This window comes from Boleophthalmus pectinirostris, unplaced genomic scaffold (assembly GCF_026225935.1).
Source record: "Boleophthalmus pectinirostris isolate CB_2022bp ecotype Guang Dong unplaced genomic scaffold, ASM2622593v1 HiC_scaffold_17, whole genome shotgun sequence".
NCBI classification, from domain to species: domain Eukaryota; kingdom Metazoa; phylum Chordata; class Actinopteri; order Gobiiformes; family Gobiidae; genus Boleophthalmus; species Boleophthalmus pectinirostris.
The window spans coordinates 17,663,915-17,685,853 of record NW_026571115.1 but is presented as its reverse complement, the minus strand read 5'-3'; the positions used below and the strand labels follow the sequence as shown (position 1 = coordinate 17,685,853).

General features: G+C 37.3%; 1 protein-coding gene across 1 annotated transcript in view; it reads right to left on the bottom strand.

The window, feature by feature from the left end:
* Positions 1–1,855: 1,855 nt before the first annotated feature.
* Positions 1,856–21,939, bottom strand: part of gcgra (glucagon receptor a) — a 40,862-nt gene continuing 20,778 nt past the window's right edge. Inside the window, exons 2-14 of the mRNA XM_020932494.2 lie at positions 17,633–17,782; positions 15,997–16,093; positions 13,536–13,643; positions 13,357–13,451; positions 13,178–13,272; positions 11,875–12,064; positions 10,211–10,370; positions 10,032–10,092; positions 8,804–8,873; positions 6,760–6,848; positions 6,537–6,681; positions 5,138–5,179; positions 1,856–3,058 (exon numbers count right to left, since the gene is read on the bottom strand). Of these exons, the coding sequence (XP_020788153.1) occupies positions 2,783–3,058; positions 5,138–5,179; positions 6,537–6,681; positions 6,760–6,848; positions 8,804–8,873; positions 10,032–10,092; positions 10,211–10,370; positions 11,875–12,064; positions 13,178–13,272; positions 13,357–13,451; positions 13,536–13,643; positions 15,997–16,093; positions 17,633–17,782 (1,578 nt within the window). The 3' untranslated portion in view covers positions 1,856–2,782. The remainder of the gene's footprint in view (positions 3,059–5,137; positions 5,180–6,536; positions 6,682–6,759; positions 6,849–8,803; positions 8,874–10,031; positions 10,093–10,210; positions 10,371–11,874; positions 12,065–13,177; positions 13,273–13,356; positions 13,452–13,535; positions 13,644–15,996; positions 16,094–17,632; positions 17,783–21,939) is intronic.

The following is a 21,939-nucleotide window of genomic DNA, read 5'->3' as shown; positions in this document are numbered from 1 at the left end:
AATGCTATCATTGATCTGTAAAAGGCCACCTGACCATCTCATGCTCACACAAGACAAATAGAACACTAGAAGTAAAGAGATATGCAAACTTAGCTGACCTCAACCTTGAATTAGGATTACATTTACAACCGTTTACAAAAATAATGTAATATCTGGATCCATCCACCGATTATATGTCAGGTCTCCGCCTGTGTCCTCTCTATCTTTTATTTTTACCTTGTATCTTTGTGATTTTATATTTTTTTTACTCGCAAGATGACCTTGAGAGTCCTAAAAAGGGGTGTCCAATAAAATGGCACCTTTTAGGACTCTCAAGATAATGAGAGCAAATTAATTAAAACCAATGCATCATTTTTATTTTTATTTTTAAATAAATCATCACTCCTCACTTGACTAATCCACTGTGGATTTTAAAGGGTAGATATCATGCATTTTTCTGATTTATGTTATAATGTTGTTTCTTCATCAAAAACATACCCTAAGATATGTTTTCTTTCATTCCCACATTTAACAAATCCTGCATATTTGCTAATCCAAATTAAAATGTAGCTGATAATGTGAAAACTACCACAGAACAGAGCATTTATGTAGACCGACTAATAATACAAGTTAACTCAAACGTGTGAATGAAACATAATATATTTCTGGGTATGTTTTGGATTAAGCAGCAACATTATAATTTGTGAGCTTAAAGCTCACAATAGCCAATTTTGCACAATATAGGTCCTTTAATGTGTCACAAAACATATATTTATAGTAAAAAATACCCCTACATTTTTACAGCTTCATATTTCACATAAATTTAGAAATTTTAAATACACAACATCCTTTCACATACATTGACATCATTTATTTATTTATTTCAGTATTTGGACATTTTTAAGCAGACACAATATTCAAATGAACTGCAACACATTTGTTAAGGATTTATTTTTTTTTACAACAAATACATACTGCACACTTTTGAACAATGAAAAATATGCACCACCTGGGCCCTTTTGTGAATACATTCAGACAGAACCACTTTGGTCCACAATGGGGAGTGACCCGAGCTGCTGGCTTCGATACACACATGGTCGGTCACAGCTTGAAAGACATGTTTTATTTTAAAACAGAATTACAAATATATACTAACTATACCCATACAAAGTAGCATTATCGCTCAAACACAACATTTACCTTTGAGCAGCAGCAGCCTCAGTGCGTCTCCTGATCACCTTATGACACAAAAAACGTATTATTTTTGCATTACCAGCACCTTGTTGTTATGCAAAGCTATTCTCTGCATGGCGTTGTTTGTTGTAAATTTATCTCTATACTTCTAGTTTTGACACAAGAATAAATTTCCACATTGGATCTGAGCCATGCCATGCCTTCTGGGAATGCTCTGTATGTGGCTCCTATACTGAATGGATCTTGCAACAACAACAATAATAGAAGGCATCACTCTAGTGGCAAAGCTGTATTTCATCTCCAAAATATGTCTAACCTGAAAATACTGATAGAGCATTCATACCCAAAAGAAATAGCCACTCGCACATACAGACCTGTGTGTCATCAATACACTGACATCAATCAAATGAAATCACCTCAACAAACGCTAACACCAATATAAATTAAACATTGTGCAAAGAGTTATACAAAGTCACGTTAAGTTTGGCAACAAAAAAAAAGTCTAGCACTTAGCGAAAGTACCACTGCTTTTTATGTTTAATTGCTTACCATAGTTTAATTTTTTGTTCTACTTTTGTTCAGCCTGCAGAGTGCATTAGTTATTATTCTGTCAAGGATATCAAAATGACGTCTCGCACAGATCTGAGCTAAATGATTCACGAAATAACTTAAGCACACAGAGTCAAATGCCAGTCTATATTTAAACTAACACCCGGTTAGCATAGGTGACATGTTGCATCCCAGTTATAGTTGCCCTTATCCTTTATGCATGTATGCTTTTATGGGCCAGGTTGATCTGAAGATTATTTTTAACCTTGAATCAAGAGCTGGATTTTCTCTATCTGCTTGCATCAGGGTGGATTTCGAATCTTAGCTGCATAAACGTAACCAGAGCTTATAGTATATGGTACATTAGCATGAAGAGGAAAAAAAACTGAACAAATCGCTGCCAAAACATGCTGTTACTGTCCGCATTTGAATGAGACGTTCACATATAAACTACTACCTATTTGTACACCACGTAACTAAGTAAAGCCATGATCATTGTAGCTTATGTATATTTGATCCCATAACATCCCATGACCTCCTTTCATGTCATGCCAGGAATGACCTAGGGAGAGCAGCTGCCAATTTCCCATTGGACTGCTTGAGCAACACAGTTCACCTTTGTGCATGAGGTACACATTACATACATAACTTATTTTTCTATTTTTCCTATTAACACATTTACAGATAGAGCAAAGCTGGAAAATACAATTCTCCACTGTTCTTAAGGTCTGTCGTTTGGTCGATTGTAGTCATCCTTGTCTCTGGTACCACAATACTGCTCAGACATTTGAAAGGTCTTTCCTCGAAATTTGAGGTTTCACATAGTTTAACTCTTATGGTTTTCCAAATGAAATAAAATGGCTCATCTGTTTTAATATCTTTAATGGCGTTGTTCAGCATGCAGCGGTCTATGTCCTCACTGACAATACAAACAGCGCATTCCCAGTGTTGTGGTCTTTTCTGTTTTCTATTCCAACATTCAGAACAAGGACTGAAATGGTCTTTTTTGATGCGCTCTTTTCACCTCTTCACACTTCATGGGGCAGTTTGCCATATCCACTCAATCCTCACAGCTTCCCCTGTCCGATGTTCGTTCCTGTAGGGGGTATATGCAGGGGTCTTTGCTGTTGTCCAGGCCGTTGTGGGTGCCAGGGACCAGCATGCGTCTCTCCTCGGGGCTGCACAGAGTGGTGGTGGTCTCCGGGAGGGGAGCCACGTGGTGCAACAGGCTACCGGTCTTGGTGTTGGGCGTGTTGCTGTACGTATGTCGGTATTCCTCCTCGATATTCCTGCCCAGTTTCCAACGTTTCCACTTCTTTAGGATCTCTGACTGAACCTGAAATTAAAGAATACATTACGGCTTCATAAGGCAAACTTTGAATGTTTGTGCCACAGAAAATATCAACTTCAGTTTCAGCTATTTGACGGCAATTAAAAGTGCTTTATGCAATTGTATTCATGTCATAAAGTAAACATTGTCTTGGCCTAGGACAGATATACTGTAAAATTTGTAGTTGGCAATGGGATGGCTATCAGTGTAAAATGGCTTCTGGATGGAAGTTGAAATGTCTTGATCTCAAAAACAGAGTCCAGATGATCACCATTGAAATGTCTCTACTTATGGCCCTGTCACACCTTGATGATTTAGCCAGTGTATGCTGACGTACCGCAATTTCCGTAAAAAGCTGGCATACGCTGAACAATTAGTGTTTTGTTTTTTTTTTTTTCAATTTTTTGCGTATACATAGCGTATTCGTAACTTATATAGAACATTTTGATAACTTATATATAACTTATACCAACTAATGCTTAGCGTGCTGCCAGCGTCCACAACTTATGCCCAATGACAGTCTAACTTATGCATAGAGCATGGTAGTGTATCGCCGACGCTCTCTTGTCGTCGCCTATAAAAAGCCTACCTCTTGATGATTCATAACTGCATTAGACATCGCAGTAGCAACATTAATCAGCGTCATGCTGAAGACAACTCTAAAGCATGAAGTCTGGAGGAGTACTGACGGTTTCCTCAGGTTTATATACCAATTTCCCTACACGCTGCCAATACGCCATAATACGGTAACTGTAAGTTAGAAACACGTTCAGTAAGTTCTGTGGTCATTGGAACATGTCAAATATGTCTGCATACGTCAATAAGCTTTGGAGGTAATTTTGATATAAGTTACACATAGGTTCAGAGCACGTTACTCATAAGTTATGGCTACGCTAGACATTATCTCAACGTGTTTGGATAATTAGGAGTAACTTACAATTAAGGTGTGTGAACGTGTCAACAATTGCATAACTTACCTACAACTAATGGCCCACAAGCATACACTGACCTTACTGTATGTCGATGTATGGCAGCGTGCTTCAACGTGCTCATAACTTATACAAAACATATGTATAAATATATATATACTTATTATTATTATTATATGCAAAACGTACTATTATTACTTACTGTTATTACTTACTAACTTATTATGCCAGCATATTTTCCAAAAAATTTTCATATGTCGGCATACCCTGGCTAAATTGTCAAGGTGTGACAGCCCCTTTATAATCTAAATAAAATCATTAGTTGACTAAAAAAAAAAATTGGTCGACTAAGAGACAATGGATCAATTAATTAAATTAACTACTAGAAGACTATAACCCTAAAAAGCAGCTCTTTCGGCCAAAGCACTGGTCCGACCACTGTGCGCTGTCTACATCTAATTATAAAGCATTTTTATAATCTGCAAACCAGGAAGTGACGTTGGTTCATTGTCAGCCAGGTGGTTATTAGCAGTGTACTTATTTATGCATTTTTCTTTGGTGAGACAGTTTTCTTCCACTAATTAATTTGACACTTATAAACAGACAACCTCTTGCAGCCATATTATTTTTTCCACATATTTGACCCCTTCATCTAGTCTGAGTTCCATGTGTTTGGAAATTAAGAGTTAAAGAGAGCCAGACCCACAGTAGCATGCAAACTCCTATTGGATTTTGCTTAGAGACCCAAGACTGACCAATTTGCATAATGATCAGCTGCTAATGGCAAAGCTGTATTAATATTATAACTGGCAGGTATGTGGGCTGAACAAATAACAGGCCAAATGTATTCTGACATGCAGCAGTGTAATGGAGAATTGCTGTATAAAGTGAAATATAAACGCAAGAGCAAGTCACTGTCAAAATTGTGAAAATAAATCTTCAAAGTTTGACATTGTATCATCAAACTTTTTCCACATGAATAAAACATTGCCCTGCCCTTTGAATATCACACAGGCCACATTCATTTTACAGCAAAAATTCTTCTCAATGGGAACTCCATCTTTGTCACAGCAGGCAAAGCATGCTGGATAAATAGGTGTCTTTGGTATGTTTAGTAATCGAATGCAAGAGGGAATCATGTTTGTGTTTACTTTACCTCTTTGTTAACGAAGCAGTACAAAATGGCCACCAACAGACCCTGTGGAGAAATAAACTAAAAGTTAATATGTGATGATTTCACTTCAGTTTCAATTTAAACTAGCATTTAACCAGGGAATCCCTTTGACTATGGTGATTTGAACTAATTTCCTAGCCTTTTTTCTGTTGTTTATTTTTTAATAGATTTTTTTTTATTATAGTATACTATATCAATAAGTATTTTCAATTTGCTTGATTTTATATTTCACTATGGGAAGCGCTTTGAAAATAAACTGGATATTTTGTGACAGAATAAGCCGTGGGGGAAGAGTTGGCTCAGTGGTTAGAACACTTGTCCAGTACACAAAGGTCAGAGGTTTGATTTCACACTAAGTTCTGTTGTTGTGTCCTTAGGCAAGACACTTAACTCACATTGCCTGTTATACAAGTGGTACATGAGTGTCGGTCGTAGTCTGAGCCTCGCTTCTGTCAGTTTGTGGCTAAGGCAGCCGTAGGCACAGGTAGAGCACTGTGGCTCAATGAACACTGTTGTTGTTCATTCATTTTAATTAGTGCAAGGTGTAATGACGCACATTTGCTTTTAATGCTTAAAATGAGTCCCAGAGCAGACAGTGTGTAATGAGTTTGACTTTCCGCCCATCCCCTCGTCAAAACAAGCCACTGTTGGTGGTTCTCATCATGTGTCTCTGGGGCCAAAGGTCACTGTCATTATGTCATCATCACCAGTCACAGCCCGTTAGCCATACAGACAGCATGTAGTCTCATGTTATGCATCCTGACACCAAGTGGAAGGCTGCACTTTTTAATTGGCAACAAATGAAGGTTCAAGTGCCGCAAGCTGCGTAAGCACGACTAGAGCTGAGACCAGGAGGTGAAGCACTGGCTGACCTTGGATGTTCTGTTTGTTAGAGTGTTTATTAGTCCAGTAACTACAGATAGACTGATGTACGGGTACTGGGACAATTTTTACTTTTTACGTCAAAGCATGATCATTGCTATAGTTGCCATTATTCCTTTCCATGATGTTGTAATGTGAAATCAGGATGTGAATTTGAGCTGAATCACCAAAATGTGCCCCAAAATATTACAGAATTTTGGTCATGGAAATGCCTGTACTGATCAACCTTTCAAAAAGAAATTTCTTAAATCTTAAAACAAACAAATTTGACTATTTTTCTTAATGTGTCTGGTACTATAGCGGGGATAGGAGCAAAGACACAAACTCAGCAAAGAAACTAATTATAACTTTGGATATATCATGGATTAATCAGTCCCCATTCTAAAACACTTGGATGATATTTATTCATTACGTTTGGTGTAGAAGCAAATTAATTATTCTTTTGTTTGACGTTAACTTGTTGAAAAAAGTATTTTATGAAATTCTCCTTAATCCTAACCTGAAAAGAGGAGAAGAAAAGGTCGACAAAGAGCTTGGTGAGCCGAAGAGTGATGGTGCTAGACGTTGTTTCATCTGTGACGAATATGAAGAACATCTGATGGATTCCCAACAGAGGGATCAGAGTGAGCGTGGACTTTGCTAATCTGAAACAAAATCATCAAAGAGACATCTCAAAATGTGTAATAAGAACTCCTGGGATTAACATGCACTTTGAGGCTTACCTGAATTTGTAATCAGAATATCTCATCTGGTGCGCCCGTAGTTTTGAAACAAGGATTCGGATTATATGAATAAATATCAGGAAATTTATCTGTCAAAATTAGACAAGAGAAATAATTACAATTATGAACCCATCACAGTCAATTTCTATTCCCCTTTACTGTTTTGTGTTATTGTTTGAATCGACAAAATATGGCTCTGTTACACATTAGTACACTCAGCATCTGGCATTTTCTCAAACAGTAGGTGTTCCTCTGATGAAGATTATTTGTGATTTGTGACCTTTTATCTTCAATAAGACGTGGTCCATTTTGCTGTTTGAAATGTGTGGACAACTGTTGAGCCTTATTTGTACAGAGCGGACTAAATTCTGAAAGCATTTTGTGTTTAAATGGTTCATTTAAAGACCAAGGTAGTAACACATTTTATATTTGGAAGAATGTGGTTAACAATGAGGGGTGGGTAGCGCGATTGCTTTTATTACCTTGAGTAATGCTCTGTACCCAGCACCCAATAAAGTGAGCATATAATGAATTACTTCTACTCTCAAGAATTGCTGGCACCTACCTCTACAATAACACAATGTAAAAACAACCTTCTATTCTGGGGATATTCTCCATAAGGATGCTAATGTCTCCTGCCAATTGTATCCCCATAGGAACTGGCTGTATTGTTAATATGTAATGGTTTATTACAAACAGATATGTGTATGTGAAGACCAGTGTAAAGAGGAAAGCAGTTGAAATGGGAACAAGCCCTTCTCGCTACAGCTCAAAGACAGGAATTCCTGCGAGATACAGACCACTTAACCAGAAGATTAATGTGTGGAAAAAAATGGCGAAGTTCTGTGTAAGCGATCTAGACATCGAGCTGTGATAAATAGGACCTAAATACAGGCTTAGAGCGACCTTTATAGTGTTCTACTAATAATATGGCCCAGGGAGTGTCAAAGGAGGAGTGACCTAATATACGAAAGTACATCCAGAAAGAAATGTGTATCGCTTAGGGATTACACAAGGATGTCCAAGATTTAATTTTAGCCAAAAACAACACAAACCAAAATAGGCTCACACTAGTAGATGTAAATAAATCCCAAAATACTGCAGTTGTTGTGATAAAAGGTCCTATATTACACAAAATTGACTTTTGTGAGCTTCAAGCCATTATAATGTTATATGTTGTTCCCTCAAAAACATCATTCACACATGTTTGAGTAATCGTATATTATTAGTCTGTCTACATCAAAGCTCAAAATGCTCTGTTCCACCTTGTGATGTCACGATGCAGTAGTTTTCAAGTTAACAGCTACCTTTTACCTTTAGTTCAACAGAGATGGGCAATTCCAGAACTGAAATTATTCTAGTGAAGGAATATGAAGTTTAAAATCTCAGTGGAGCACTTCCTGTATTACCACATGACATCACAAGGTGGAACAGAATGTTTCAGTTTAAAAGAAAAACTGAGCCTAAATATGCAGGTTTTGTGTGTTAAATACATGTGAATGAAATAGAACACAACTCCAGGCATGTTTTTGAGAAGGAAACAGCATTATAACATAGATCAGAAAATAGCCTAATACAAGCCCTTTAACTGCAGGAATGAGTCAGGTGAATTACTAGTGAAAGAACAGGAGGCAAAATTATTTTCTGTCTGCCCTGAGTAATTGTCCCCATCCTCCACCTAAGGCCCATATAGTTACACAGTTAGTGCATTATGATCCATTAACTCATGATCCTGACAGAAATATGCACAAGCAGAATTTATGTCTTCATCTTTGTTATTTCTCATGTTTTCATTGTGAGTTTTTTTTCCACATTTTGTCAGTAGGCTACTATCCAAACATAAAGTATATCCCAGATGTTTTGCCTATAGCCTTTTCATCTCATGAATAAATTAGTCATCTTAAATACTGTATGCTGTTTGAATGAGAAATCATCTCCCAAACAGGAAACACATTTTTATAACTAAAACCTATAAAAACATAATTTACTTCAACCTTTTGTGCAAAAGCCTCCCAAATATGATGTAGTTTTTAGAGTTGCTTACCACAACAGCCAGGAGGATTGGAGAACGTATGATCCACCAGAAATTCATGTTTATATTTTGGCTCCAACATCTGCAAGCAAGACAAATAATGTGAATTTCTAGACCATAAGGTTCCTTCTGTTTTACAACCACAAAAGAAATACACACAGTAATAAAACAAGACAAAGTGAAGTCTGGGTTCTACTTATTGGGGAACTGAAAACATTAGCATGTGTTTTAAAGTCTTACATAACAGCACAATGCCTCTGTGGTCACTAAAGTTCTTATTCACAAACACATAAAATAGTGAACTGTGTCCGTCCCAGGAGGAAAAAGAAAACAAAGAAGAAGAATATCAATAAACGTCATGAAAAGAAAACATGATGTGTCATTTTGTGTCAGTTGATGTGCCAGTTTAAAAAAAAAGCAAATTGTGACCCCATGTCGTAAGAGAATTGGTGTTTTAGCATCTATCTGCTTTCTTCAGTGAAGACATAGGTCTCTATCAGTTTCTTGAATATATTTTTCTTTACGAGACTCACTTTGTCATCACTCATGATTCTTGCTAATTTTCATAAAATTCACAATCTTGTCATTTTTTTTTAAACAAACGCCACAGCCGTGAATCAGTAGGACGGCTGAGATTCTGAACAATGACCTATTAGAGTGCACACCACAGCTGTTCACTCACATCCAGAACAGAGTTATGGTAGGGAGCATGGCAAAGGCTGAAGAACAAGTGGGTAAAGTTTGAGTCAGCACAAGAATATTTCCACCTGCACTATTAGCTGACAGCTGTAGGCTGTTTTTGCCTCAAAATGTGCAAGAAATATGAGTAGTAATACATTTATTTTGATTCCCTGATAAATGTAGATCATGCCAGCAGAAAATAGGAAAATAGATGCAGAATCTTGTTATTAACATTAATGCCATTTATAATCACCTAATATGAATCATAGGCTACAACACATGTGCCCAGGATTGAACCAGCAGGACTTAACAAGGACTGAACCAGGACTAAAACAGGACTAAACTAGGACTGAACCAGGACAGCGTACCCCCACGTACCACGCCCACTACACCCTGGGTCACCACCTAATTGTAGCAATGTCTATTACAATTTTGTGTGTTTTGTATACTATCTTGAATTGAATGTTTTGCACACACTCCAATCATTCAACATAAAATACGCTCGGCATCAGTCCCCCAATTAAAATACAAGAAGTAATGACTTAATGGAGAAACTTACTCCTCGTTTTCATAAAGGTATTTCACCGTGACCCATGGCACGAGGAAAATGAGTGGTGTTCCTGTAAGAGAAAGTAATTGCTTTTTACTTTTATCTTGTTTGCATCCAATTTCATTACTGCAGACCTTACTCTATGTCAATAACTGAATTACACTCCAGACTTTAGCCAGAGCCCTTACCCCAGCCAATGCACAGGTAGATTTTGAAGTAGTTCCTCTCTGTAAACACGGTGATGACGAGCAGGTTGTGGAGGTAGATGCCTTCAACCAGGAGCCAGTAGCTGTTGGCCATAATACTGTACTGCATCATAACTACTGCAATCCGACAGCCAAATGTGGTCTACAACACAGGAGCATACTTTGTGTCAACATAGATGAAGTAGGATGTAGGGAGAAGATCAGGGCAGATGGGAGTTTGTATTGGCCCCAGGGAGCAGTGTTTGAGCCCAGATTGTACAAATGTCTATAAAGCCAGCTGTGCACTCAACTTGTGTGGCTGTCCCTCCCCCTGCAACACAACACTGCTCTTCTACTTAATACTAGGAACACCATTTGTGTATCTTACTCATTACTTTTCTATACATCTTACTAAGATATGTAGAACGATACTTTATTGGATCCAAAGGAATTTAAAAGTTTGGCAGAGATAGAAAAGATGTTTTAACTTCATTCTCTTGCACTCCTCTGCAATAGCGATGAGTTGTGCAGTTTAACAATTCACTCTTGGATTTTTGTCCACTTAAGAGAATACATTTTTTTGTGTAGCATTTTCTATCTATTTTCCTGCAGAGATACCAATATGCATTATTGTCAACATAAAGCCAGAATTGCAAGGTAATGTATTCTAGTATCTATAATTTGCAACAATGTGTGATGCTTTCATATGGGGAACAGAATCAAGTATTACTATTGTCATTTCTAGAGCAGTGAGGAATCTCCACATGTTGCAGGATGGATTAGGGGTTAGATTGCTACAAACATTCAGGACTTCATCCCAGCTCTGACAATTTTCCAAATATTACTTCCTACTTCTAATCCCAAATGTTATGCTATTTACAATCCTCTCTTACAAAGCCTAAGGAAAAAAAATAAGTTAAAAAAAAGTGTACACAAATGTTGAGAGTGGTTGTATGGTTCAGTTTTGTTCTATCTATCCAACCACATCACAAAAGCTGCACATAAAAAATTGATGTATTGCTTTGGCTCGCTCCACACTTAGTTAAACTTGAATTTCTGGAATGTAGAAATAGACCTACAAAATATCACTAGATCTTTGGACTACAGTTGTGTACTAAATATGATAAAATTTTAAACTCAGTGTCGAAAGAAAAGGGCTTGATATATTTAATACTGGTTTTGATACCACATTGATAATAAAAAAAGGTGTTCTGAGCTTTTTGGCCACTATTGACAAGGGCTGGGAATCACATGGTTGATACGATATTATCACAACAAAGCGATACACGTGATAACCAATATATTGCACAGGATACTCTGTCATATATTGCTGTTTTTTAAGACCCAAATACATTTTAGCAAACTACTACTTGTGCATAGTAAATATTAAATATATCAAAACAGTGACTTTGTCATAAACAAGTTTCCTTCCTCTAAATAAGTAACAAAATTGTAGTGTGGTCACAAAAAATTGCTAAAAGATACCAAAAAATACTCTTGATGATAAATCAATATAGTAGCCCATGATAACAATACTGAATCAACAAATTTAGTATTACAATATATTTTAATATTTTTGCACACCCCTAGTATTGACACTTACTGAAGTTTCTGTCTTGTTTATTAGAATATCCAGGCTGTATTTTAACCTGTGCAGGTGCACTGACCTCATTGTTGACCAGCATCTCCACAGGAGGCATGGACGCCTGAGGGAAGCCTGAGTCCTGGTCAGTTCTCAGGTCACGTGACACGATGTTGGCGTCAACCAAAGCGTCTTTGATGAGAATGGACAGGGCTCTCAGGATGAACGAAGCAAACAGGTTCATGTGGATGTTGTTCCTCATGCAGTGGAGTTTTCTAAGAGACCAATAATTGTATTTGATTAAAGGTGTACTCTGGGGGTCAGTCACCTCCTTCTTTCTATGGATATATCATTGCTCTTCCTGAAATGTTCCACAGTATGATGTTAGACAGCTCTACGTTACACATATCCAACTACAGGTGGCTTTATAGCTCAAAAATACCTAGAAAAACAGGCATTCTGACTGAGCGAGGTTGCCTCTCTATAAATCTCACTTGTAACTTGGTCTGGTTTTGGTCTCCATGATGATAGAAAGGTTTAATGGCATCCTGTGAGACATTCCAGACAAAGCAATTACGTCTCCATAGAAAAAAAGCATTTGACGTACCCTTCACCAGAAAAGTTACACAATGCACCATTAACATAAGTCAAGGGATATATATTCCTGTAATTGACTAAAGGAATTCTTGTTCGACTAAAGACAAGTCCTGCCGATTGAGTAGTCGACTTAAAAGGGGGTGTGGGAAAAGCTCTCGAAACTTTTATGTATCTTTATGTGTCTAACCCAAACTGCACTCATGAGCACAACGAAAACAACTATTTATGTTCCAGGAAACAATATATTTATAGAAAGACAGATACGACTTGTGAATCATGAGTTTAATCTGACTTTTTATATAAATATATAAATACCAGAACATCTCTAGATAACTCACTCACTAACTTCTCCTTTCTGCTGCTGTCTCTTCTAAATCCTTATAAGGTAAATAAAATGATTAGTCGATTATACAAATTTTGGTAAGGCCTTCATCATTATGGGATACACATAGGAATAATCCATAAACTGCATGTATTTAAAAACACATCATATACAGACTTAAAGAGTCTGTAGCCTGCCTTACTTTTATTTTTTAAACTTATAGTATCATATATTGTAAACGCAGCAATTTGTGGGGAAATTTGAGACTGAATGGTATTGCTTGTACATTTTAAAATGACTCGTTTTGTTGAGGAAGCGGTTGCAAGAGACATTTTTATCCATACAGAGAATTTTTTTTTTTAACCAAATGAATTTAAATACCACATCTAGTATTCTGCTGTTGGAGCATTTACAATATTTGTCTGTATTTCCAAGTATTTACATCTCACAATGGAGATAGTGCCTTTACCTGAAAAATATGAGGATGCCGAGTGCCAACACCAAAGCCACAAAAGATAAGGAATAGCCCACTGTGTACATAATCCGAATGTAGTTGTAATAGTGCTGCAAAACAGACAAACACAATACAAAAAGGTGGCTTGTTAAACATCTGAAATCCATTAAAAGCTGGTCAAAGTTGTCTCATACCACGCTAGGGTCATTTGAGTCACACTCGCTGGTGTTCTTGGTGTTAACCCATTGGCCGTTAGCATCACACTCTTTGTAAATCATACCGTTCTGAACTACACAAAAAAAAGAGACACATTTTTTTCTTCTGTTTGTCACTTTAGAAAACTGAAAAATGTTTTATTTTACAATGTTCTTACCTTCATCAAACCAGGGCAGGTACCAAGGACAGGACACACTCACAGTTGTGTTCGGGAGACCATCAGGCCAGCAAGCATAATCGTCAAAAGTCCTGTTACAAACTACACCTGAAAGCAGAGAATACAGGAATTAAAGAAGACATATTATGCAAAAAATTTGACCTATCACAATGATTACTATGTTGCCTTATCTTTCAATATATAAAATCTGGAACAATATTTTGGGGGGGTCAGCTTTTATTGAGTGTACTTTTCTTTGCGCTATTAGAAAAATGTGCATTACTTTTTGACTATACTCTTAGGCTTAAGATATAAAAAGGTTGAATTAATAACTTCTATAAGTCATTACTGTCATTACATTAGAGCAAATCAAGTACTACAGTACTACACTACTACTGTGTCATTCTGCTATTTATTTATTGCAGCTCATGTTTTTTTTTGTACATTTAGAATCGTGTTTGTGATGTAAATCTGCTCTTGGGTTATTGTATCAGTGGTGTAATAAGTTGCAATTTTATCGTGTATCGTCTATATTTAATTAAGCAAAAGTGCACAAATTTGTTCTTGTGACAGGCCTATGCAAAACTGACTTTTAAGTACTTATATCATGTTATCATTGTTTCCTGTTTTCACTGACTCATTTAGAGTGATTAATACATGTTAGAGTAATCTTTCTTGTCCTGCATATTCTCTATTTGTTTTCTTGTCCCCATTACCTTTTTTTCCATATTTTTCAGGCACTGATAATGGAACGATACCTTATACTTTTCCAGGACCTATTTCTATATTGCTTAATATTGAAAAATTTGATTAATTTGAATGAAATACTACTAAAATTAATTTACTGTAATGTCATTGTTATTAAAGTTATGTAAGGGGAAGGCAGAAATCAGCACTGCAGTTTTGAACCAAGGCAGATGACGATGTTTCATTTATTAAATCATTTTAGATCAATACTTGAAACTCCAGTGATCTAGTATCAATAGTTGCTGAGATCATAATTACAGCAGATAAAAAACATAATATGTTCTCTCTCTGCTTTTGTCCTAGCCTTTCATTGTAACAGGAACTTCCTTGTGTTTACCATACACAGGAAAAGTGCAATCTTGACTTCAAAGACTTGAATCTTGAGCTGCACTTGTACCCTCTGGCTTAACACTGTTGCATGGTGTAAATGATGAACCACAGGCGTGTAAACTGAAAGTGACTGCAGTACTGCTGACTGTACTATAGCATCTTCTTTCCCTGTGGCTTATTTGGTGTCGACACATCACTTTGTCTCTTGTACAGTCATTTGCATATTAATGGTCTTATATAACACAACATGGATTCTTGTGAGCTTTAAGCCATGTTAAAATGTTTTTACTTCATCAAAAACATGCCTGGAGTTGTGTCATACATGTTTGATTAACCTTTTGTTATTAGTTTGTCTACATCTCCAAAGCTCAAAATGATCTGTTTCACCTTGTGATGTCATGAAGCAGTAGTCTTCATGTTAACAGCTGCACCTTTAACTTTTGTTCAGTAAAGAGTCACAATTCTGGGGCTGAAATCATCCAAATGATTGTAATGAAGGTGTATGGATTTTAAAACCACAGTGGGGCACTTCCTTCCTACTACCACATGACATCACACAAGGTGGAACAGGAGAGGAGTTTTTTCTGTTTGAGAACATAACACAGCCTAAATATGCAGGTTTTGTGTGTTAAACATGCGAATGGAACAAAATTCCATGTATGTTTTTAATGAGGAAACAACATTATAACTTGGTTAGAAATAGTGTACTAGACTAAGAGTACACTATTCTAAATTCACTATAGATATTGAATTTAGAATTGTGACAACTTTTTAAAAATGTTTTATATACTTATCAGGAACCTATATGATTTCAAATCAGTGATGAAGGATGAAATCAAGGCTGTACTCAACCAACGCATGCAGATTTTTCCATTAGTTTGTAATATGTGAAGTTAAGACAAATGTTGAATAGAAGAAACCAATTAAAATACTTGAACATAATTATTTAGACTCACTTTTGAGATCTGTAATGTTTTCTTGTTTTTTTTTTTTTTTGGTAATTGCCTTATGCTTTGGTACAACTACACTAAATGAACTGGATTGGAGCATGTCTGTTACATTGCATTCAGCTGTTATATTTTTCCTCAAATCAGTGCAAAATAGATTACAATTAAAGTGACTGACTGGAACAATACAAAGTAGTGTTTATGCTAAATATTGATATGATAGACACGTTTTACAACAATTAAGTGATCAGGCGAATTCCCATGGTTTGCAAACTAAATAAATAAAAAACAAAAAACTACAGAAATCATAGCACCGTATCTAATTAAATCCCCAATCCTTGTTCTGTTTCGATGTGAGACTTATTCAGTGTACAGTGGTCTTTCTTCTATCCTCTCCAGACCCACATAATAAACCAACAGTGTGTCTGTCTTCTCACCGCTGCTGGGAGGATCCCGGCTGTTGTTGCGGTCACATTCTTCTGTGTACATTTTCCAGCTCTCCTGCAGCTTATCCAGGGACACAGCAGGGCACACCTGAGCACACAGCACCCCAAAGGCATTACGCTGTCAATATACCTGTCCTGCTTTTATAACTGCACACACTACACAGTGACGCCAGACTAAACCTGGAACTAAACCTGAAGTAGACCATGATTTGACTTGGATTTGATGTACTTTGATGTAATATACTTAATGATTGTTGTGAGGAGAAACAGCAAAATTCATAACAATTCATTATTAATTATTAATAACATTTAATGCCACCAGGACAAAATACTTAATTTTCTTTCATTCTCATTGTCTAATACATACACTAATATGTTTTAATTATGTGACCAGCTTTATGAAATAAAACTTTCTGAATGATTATTTAATGTTAATATGGCATAAACAGCCACTTCACATTCAGCACTTCACATTTATTTTCTCATGTATAGAGGAAGGGTGTGTTCACACTTGCACATATACCACATCAAATCATGTGACTAAACTAGGCAAGGCAAGATTTTTTGTATAGCACAGTCAGTAATACAAAGTGGTTTGCAGAAAAAGAAAGATGTACCCTTTCTGTCATATGCCCAGTTTAACAGAACCATTTTGAGTCTGGATTTAAACTTTGTCAAAGCAGTGGCCTGTCTTATATCTTCTGAAAACCTGTTCCAGGTTTTAGCTGCATAAAGCATAAAACTGAAACACTGACTCTCCATTTTTAGCCCTGACTCCAGCAGGAGGCCAGTCCCTGAGGTCCTCAGAGTGCGAGATGGTTCATGCCACTAACATATCAGTACTTTGGTACTTTGGTGCTTCGATGCTCATGGAGAGACTTGTACGCAAGCAGAGCTGCTTTAAAGTCTATTCTCTGAACCACAGGAAGCCAGTGCAGAGACCTGAGCACAGGACTTATGTGCTTGTACTTCCTGGTTCCAGTCAGGACCTGAGCAGCAGCAAAGTTATCTACAAAGTTATCTTGGACTAAGTAGAACTACAGCAGGACTAAGTCACGTTTACATTTGCGCTTTACTGGGCTCAAACACACCCTTAATAGAAATTATTTATTTTTCCTTCTAAAAAAGTCACATTACTTATATTTTAGTCCTTTTAACCTGAATAATCATTATTCATTGACCAATTAATCTTCCCTAACCAGGTCTATAAGAGGACCAAGTCTACATCAGGGGCTCAAACAGGGACCAAAACTGTAAAAGCAGCTTTAGAGTGCTGAGTGTATGCAATCAAATACCTACTTAGACATTTAAAACCATCAAAATGATGACCAAATTGTTTATTAGCCTAGCAACTCGTTTTTCTATATCAGCTGTGTGTATATAGTAGCTGCAAACATGCCACAGTAATGCTAAAAGTGCCATCAATCACATCATGTCCTCTTATGTGCACCCGGGGAAAGTGCTACTGTGCAGGCAGCATAATACATAGTCTTGTGCTGTAACACACCAGGCTTGTTTATAGGATCCAACACTAACAATCTGTATCTCCAAATGTAAAACAGAGCTGAATGAATAGAGCTGTGTACAATATTACATGTGTGTTATGTAATGTGTCTATGGGACCCACCTGGACACTGCAGGAGAGAACTACCATTGCCAAAAAGAGGAACAGCCGGGACATGCCGTTTGCTTTGTTTGTGGGAAGAGGGGGGCGACTGGGCGATGAAGAGTGGATTTTCACCTCATAAGGGGAGCTTATCGAGGCCCGCCACGCTGCCTGAACGACACACAGAGACAATCCGTCAAAGCTTAAGGTAAATAATCATGTTGTAAGTCGCTCTGTGGACTTGGAGAAAGCAAATATATTATGTTGGTGTTCCATTGTCACTATAAGAGTGTAAGGGTTTGTGAATCAGCTGGACAAAAATGTTTCTCTATATTGCATATATTTTAAAAATGAATTAAGAGAAACAGAAACAAATCATGGTACAATTGTAATAATGCACAAACCATAAAAGAGACTGCTACATAAAATGTTTAACCATTTTATGTAGCAGTCTCTTTTATGGTATTTGTGCATTATTACAATCACATAAAGATTTCATGTAAGATAAGAACACTTTAGAACACTTTTGAGTGTATTTTATTTTTGCTGTAATACCCAGGAGTGTGTCCACACTTTTCTCATAAGGGTGCATGGCCCAAGGGTAGCACTACGCTTTAAGGCAAGATTTTAGAGAATTTAACACTTATTTACTCCCAGTATGCTGCTGCCTCAGCCTCTCTGTGTGGGGTCGTCTGTGCCCCACAGGCCACTTCCTAGAAATACCTTTTCAATATCCACTATATATTATTTCATTTCTATTTAGAAGTTAATTTACACAAATTCTATTTTAGGGGAAAGAAATCTTAAGCAATTACTCAACTTGTTAGTACTGCTCATTATACCAGTTATTAATTAAATCAAGTGATTGTATTGGCATGTTCCTAAAAAGTGAACACATTGGTTGGGCTTGAAGATGAGAACAGAATATACTGTATACTCCGCACTTGTCCTTGTGCAAAGTCAGATTTCCTCAGCGCTCCATGCTAGACGCTGGACTCTGGGCAGAATAATCCAGGATCTGTAGGTTTGGTGGAGCAAGAATTGGTCACCTACCTGTGTATTATCGACCGCTGCCAACTGGGGGCTCTTCAGAGGCCGAAGCTGGAGAACGGAACGAAATCTGAAACGTTTCTGCAAAAAACACCTTGACCATGGAAACATTTTTGGCTAAAACGTTTCAAATTCCATTCCGTTCTAATTCCCATGATGCTCTGTGCTCGTGTATTCAATGGACTTAACTGATCTGTATCAAGTATTTTAAAAGCTGTCAAGTGTGTCTCCAAATTGTACAAAAACATATGAAGTGCATAGATCTCCATTGGGCTGTGCAATTAATCATATTTATAGAGTAATTTCTTTCTCCTAATATTATTTCTTTTTTTTCTTTTTTTTCTTTTTTTTCGAGAAATCTACAACAGTCAGAACGGCAGTCAGACTTTCAGAGGAAGGAGAGTGACTGCTAAAGATTAAAGTAAACACCTAAACTCCGGCCTGTACACACTCATTTTTACACATTTGTGATCAGAAAACTGTAATTTTACCTTAGAATTTGCCCTAAAATGACCACAAAAGTAATAGCAACAGGAGACAATCCTAATAAAACAACATATCCACAGTGTAGTAGCGACAAAAAAGTTGATGTAGTGTTTAGTTCCATTTTAAATTAGCAAAGACATTTATTTTCTACTTTCTCTTTCTTTGCCCTCCTTAAGGCTTATAACCCACACTTCAATTCAAATATGTCAACATTATTTGTAGATAAACAGCCTCAGGAGGGCCTTGTCTGTACACACAGAAACATTCCACCCTGCTGAATGGAAGTGGGCCTGGAGATACCATCTAAACCAAAGAGCCTGCTTTCTTAATGGGCTGTGCAGTGTAATGACCACAGGATGCAGTTAGCGCTAGTCTCCGCACAGACTGACTGATTACTGTGGGCGCCTGGTGGATCAACATCGCTCAGGTCACCCCAAATGACAAACAAACTAACACTTTGTACCATTTCAGTATCTTTGCATCTAAATGTTAAGGTTATCTGTGCTAGAAATAATGGAAGCTTGAGGTAATTTTTGAAGCCGTGTGGGGCAAAGAATACATTTATATATAATTTTTTATTTATTTTTTTTTTTTTGATGATCAGAAGAAGAAATACTGTATCTCAGTTGCAAGTTCTAAATGCCAATTTCTGGGTTTAATTAACCATTCCCACACCAATATAAAGATCTACAGTCACTACAACACTCTGAACACATCTGAGAAAACCCTAAATCAAATCCACGACCAGTCGATCCCTCAAACGGAAACTTGGAAACCGCGATAAGTCAAAGCCCTTCTTTAAAACTCTCAGATTAAATAAAAACTGCCACAAAGTGTAAGACAGACTGCTGATAATGAGACCACACATGATCAAAGCCAGATCTAGTCCCCCACATGTATTGAGTGAGAGTGTGTAATGTACATGTGGGTGGGCGCGTGCTTGTGGTATACAGGTGGTTTTCCAAAGGGGAATCCCATTTTATCTTGCCAGGCCTGACACCACATATGGGATAATTTTCACACACTGGTTGCTATAGCATGTGTTTTTATGCAACATTTAGGTCCATGTACAAGTAATGATTAACCAAGCAAATATGGGGCAAGGGGCAGGATGACGAAATAAAGAGTGAGTAAAGTGAGGAGACAGCAGTTTGCCCTGGAGACTGGGCCCCTGACCTAAATTTAGAGAGGGGTGAATAATTGAACATTTGCACTTAGAAGTACTTAATGTTCAGCATACAACTACTACCCCCATTACTGTGACAACTATCTCTGCTCTGATAACATTTCAAATCAGATAACGAGAATAATCTTATAGCCCAATGATCAGATTTGACTTGTTTCACTCTTTACATCATAAACTGTATGAAGAAGTGGACGAAGGGAGTGTGACGTCATCCATAGCGTTTGGCTCCAGTCAAATGAAGCTCACGAGGCTAGCAGTTATGGAGTGAATTTCGAGCCGAGTTCCATATTTGCAAAAAAAAAAAAAAAAAAGAGAGAGCAAAATAAAAACAACAGGATCATGTAGAGCGGATTAATACAAATATTTTAAGACCAAAATGACGAGGCTCACTGCAGCAGTTACAGACTGAGGGGTGATAGTTTTTCAATGGAAAGTCAACTGGAAGCCGAGGTGCCAGATGCTCTTCCATGAACACTTCCTATTTGCAACAAGGTGGCTAGCAGTTTAGTTATGTCCATTTATATATATACAGTCTATGGTTTACATCAGGGTTCATCAATCGACTCCAGCCCGCCACGCTCCTTTGACCGGCCTCTAGCCCCTCTGCCCCCCACCACTTGAACTGGCCCTAGGAGGCAATCCTCAAACGTCCTCATGGCTTTTTTTTTTTGCTGCAGAATTTTCATCATCTAACAAGTTCAAGATCAAACAGTGACAGTCAATGCACAGAGTACTGTAGTGCAGTTAGGGACAGCAAAATGGCTAGTGTTAAAATACGAAAACTTGACAGAGAGTGCCGAGTTTTCATAGAACAGTAGACGACCAATTATTTTGTGTGCAGTTTGTCTGATGTAAGGAAAGTGTGGCGGTTTTCAAAGAATATAATCTGCGTTGTCAGTGTCATACAGTCCTGTTATACGGCCTACTCAACCCCGGCCCCCCATCATAGTCAGGAGCGATAATGTGGCCCTCAGAGAAAAAAAGTTGGTGACCCCTGGCACAAAAGAAATTTGATCATCACATACACCCTGTGACACATGACAGTTAATCAGTCAATTTGGACTGTGTATTTGAGTATAGTTTACATTTCCTCATTTTTGTCTTTGCCACACACATAGTTGGAACTTTTTGCATAAGTTTCCTTGTCAAAACCTTAACAGAAGTGAACCCTCAAAAAGAGATCTGATTATTTATATTGGATTTAACTGTTGTGTTCACATGACATTCAATAATCTATTAACTCCAGACATCTGACAATGACCAAAGTTTTGTGCATCTAAACAAAGCCACTGTTACTGTTACAGACGCTGTTTAACTTCTGCAACAGCTTCTATTGCTACAGCTACAGTCAATAATAGATAATGCCCTTTACAAATGGAAATCAGCCCATGGCAACACTTTTTCATTAACATGCACTGCCCCACACGCATAACAAATAATTCCTGTTAGCATATTTAACTTTTAATAGCAAAATTCTGCTAACTAATACTAGCACTTTGTCTAATGACTTTGTATAAGTCTAACGGACTTGAATCAAAATCACAAGCACAATTATCAAATCGCACAGGCTACAATTATAAACAATAAAATGTCCTCTACAAAGAAC